A 1,742-nucleotide genomic window follows, 5' to 3' on the forward strand; every position below is an offset into this window, starting at 1 on the left:
GCAGTCATTTGAGGTCAGCTTTTAGTCGTTTACTCAATGAAATATGATAACGTGTTAATATGTGGGGGAGTATCATGTCCTGTAGTATAATCTGTTTATGTAGTTTGTTATTTCTTGAGTGTTTAATGTATTGTATCAAATATTACATGTACATGTATTTGTGAAGCATTAAAATTATTTTATCAAAATAATACTGTATAGTGGTAAATTTTGGAGGAAATTAAATTTGGCAAATTGGCGTTTTGATAGCAATACGCCATAATAAAAATCTGCCATTTTCAGCAATAATACACATGCTCAATGGCATGTGGCTACAAATTCGACAAATTATTCCCTCTAAAATTTCCCACTATTATGGTACATGTATTTATTAAATCACCCAAAATTTAGCAATTATCCAAATTTTACTCCCTCTAAAATTTCCTGCTATATGGTACTTGTATTTATGAGACGTTACATGTATTTGTATTCCAGAGCTTCTTTTATGTCGAAAAGTCTAACAGTTGACAACAGCACAATCAAGTTTCAAATATGGGATACAGCTGGACAGGAGAGAGTAAGTCACACAATGAATATATTTTATTTATTATTTTAATCTTTTTTATTTCTTCTAATTAGTATCGGTCACTATTACCAATGTATTACAGAAATGCAGCAGCAGCCATTGTTGTGTATGATATAACAAATGAAGTAAGAATTATTATTATTATTACCATATAGCAGAAAATTTTGTGGCCCGAAATTTTTGCGGATCTGTCTAAAAATCGATTTTGTGGCTTTAATTTTTTTTGGTTTTCTACTTTTTGGTAACAGATTTTATTTTCATGAATTTTGTAAAAAAAATGAGAAACCCACAAAAATTTTGTGCCACGAAAATTTCGAAACTATACGGATTATTTTACATTTATGGAGCCATATATTGTTATTATTATTATTTATTGTTGTTGTTGTTGTTGTTATTATTATTATTATTATGTGCATTGTTGTACATGTAGGGATCATTCACAGTGTTACAGGATTGGATAGCAGAACTACACAGACTAGGTCCACCTAATATTGTATTAGCAATTGCTGGAAATAAATGTGACCTTGAAGATAAAAGAGAAGTATGACTAGTATAATTGTATATGTACATAAGAGCATTGAAATGTAACAAAAATTTGAGGTGATTTTGGAGCCTTTTTTCAGAAAAACTATGGGCTTATAGTCTTGGGTATTTTTCAAAAACCGGCCATTTTAAAAAACGGCCATAACTTGGGAAATTTAAGTCGGAATCAGCTCAAACTTTTTACACAGCATAAGGGACATCAATATGTATCAGAAAATGTAATAAAAATTGAGGGTGTTTTCGGAGCCATTTTTTGGAAAAAACCATGGGCTATAGCTTTGGGTATTTTTTTAAATTGGCCGTTTTTAAAAATGACCATAACTTGAAAAATTTAAGCCAGAATCAGCTCAAATTTCCTACACAGCATAAGTACATCAACATGTATCAGAAAATGTAATAAATCCTCTCTCTCTCCCTCTCTCTACTACACTCTCCTTTTATCTCCTCTCCTTTCTCTCCCTCCTCCCTTCTCCTCTCCTCTCAGATTCCAGCTGAACAAGGTCAGACTTATGCATCAGAAGTTAATGCCATATTTGGAGAGACTAGTGCCCTCACTGCTAGGAATGTTGAGGAAATGTTCATTGAAATAAGTGAGTAGCTACTAATGATGTACTGTAGTATGTACTATTGTAAC

At 31.9% G+C, this 1,742-nt stretch overlaps 1 protein-coding gene across 1 annotated transcript; it reads left to right on the plus strand.

Annotated features, from left to right (window-relative positions):
• Positions 1-409: 409 nt before the first annotated feature.
• LOC100632433 (ras-related protein Rab-22A-like) lies at positions 410-1,727 on the plus strand. Its single transcript, XM_003391400.3, has 4 exons — positions 410-556; positions 619-690; positions 996-1,106; positions 1,593-1,727. The coding sequence occupies exons 1-4, from the start codon at positions 431-433 to the stop codon at positions 1,704-1,706; spliced, it is 423 nt and encodes a 140-aa protein (XP_003391448.2). The 5' UTR covers positions 410-430; the 3' UTR covers positions 1,707-1,727.
• Positions 1,728-1,742: the final 15 nt, after the last annotated feature.

This window comes from Amphimedon queenslandica, unplaced genomic scaffold, assembly GCF_000090795.2.
Source record: "Amphimedon queenslandica unplaced genomic scaffold, v1.1 AMPQUscaffold_9404_Cont18568, whole genome shotgun sequence".
Lineage (NCBI taxonomy): Eukaryota > Metazoa > Porifera > Demospongiae > Haplosclerida > Niphatidae > Amphimedon > Amphimedon queenslandica.

Excerpts from the sequence above, each read along its gene's own strand:
- LOC100632433 (XM_003391400.3), top strand. The coding sequence starts at position 431 with ATGGTACTTGTATTTATGAGACGTTACATGTATTTGTATTCCAGAGCT. Across the intron at positions 557-618 it reads ATACAGCTGGACAGGAGAGA|TATCGGTCACTATTACCAAT; the intron begins GTAAGTCACACA and ends TCTTCTAATTAG. Across the intron at positions 1,107-1,592 it reads ACCTTGAAGATAAAAGAGAA|ATTCCAGCTGAACAAGGTCA; the intron begins GTATGACTAGTA and ends CTCTCCTCTCAG.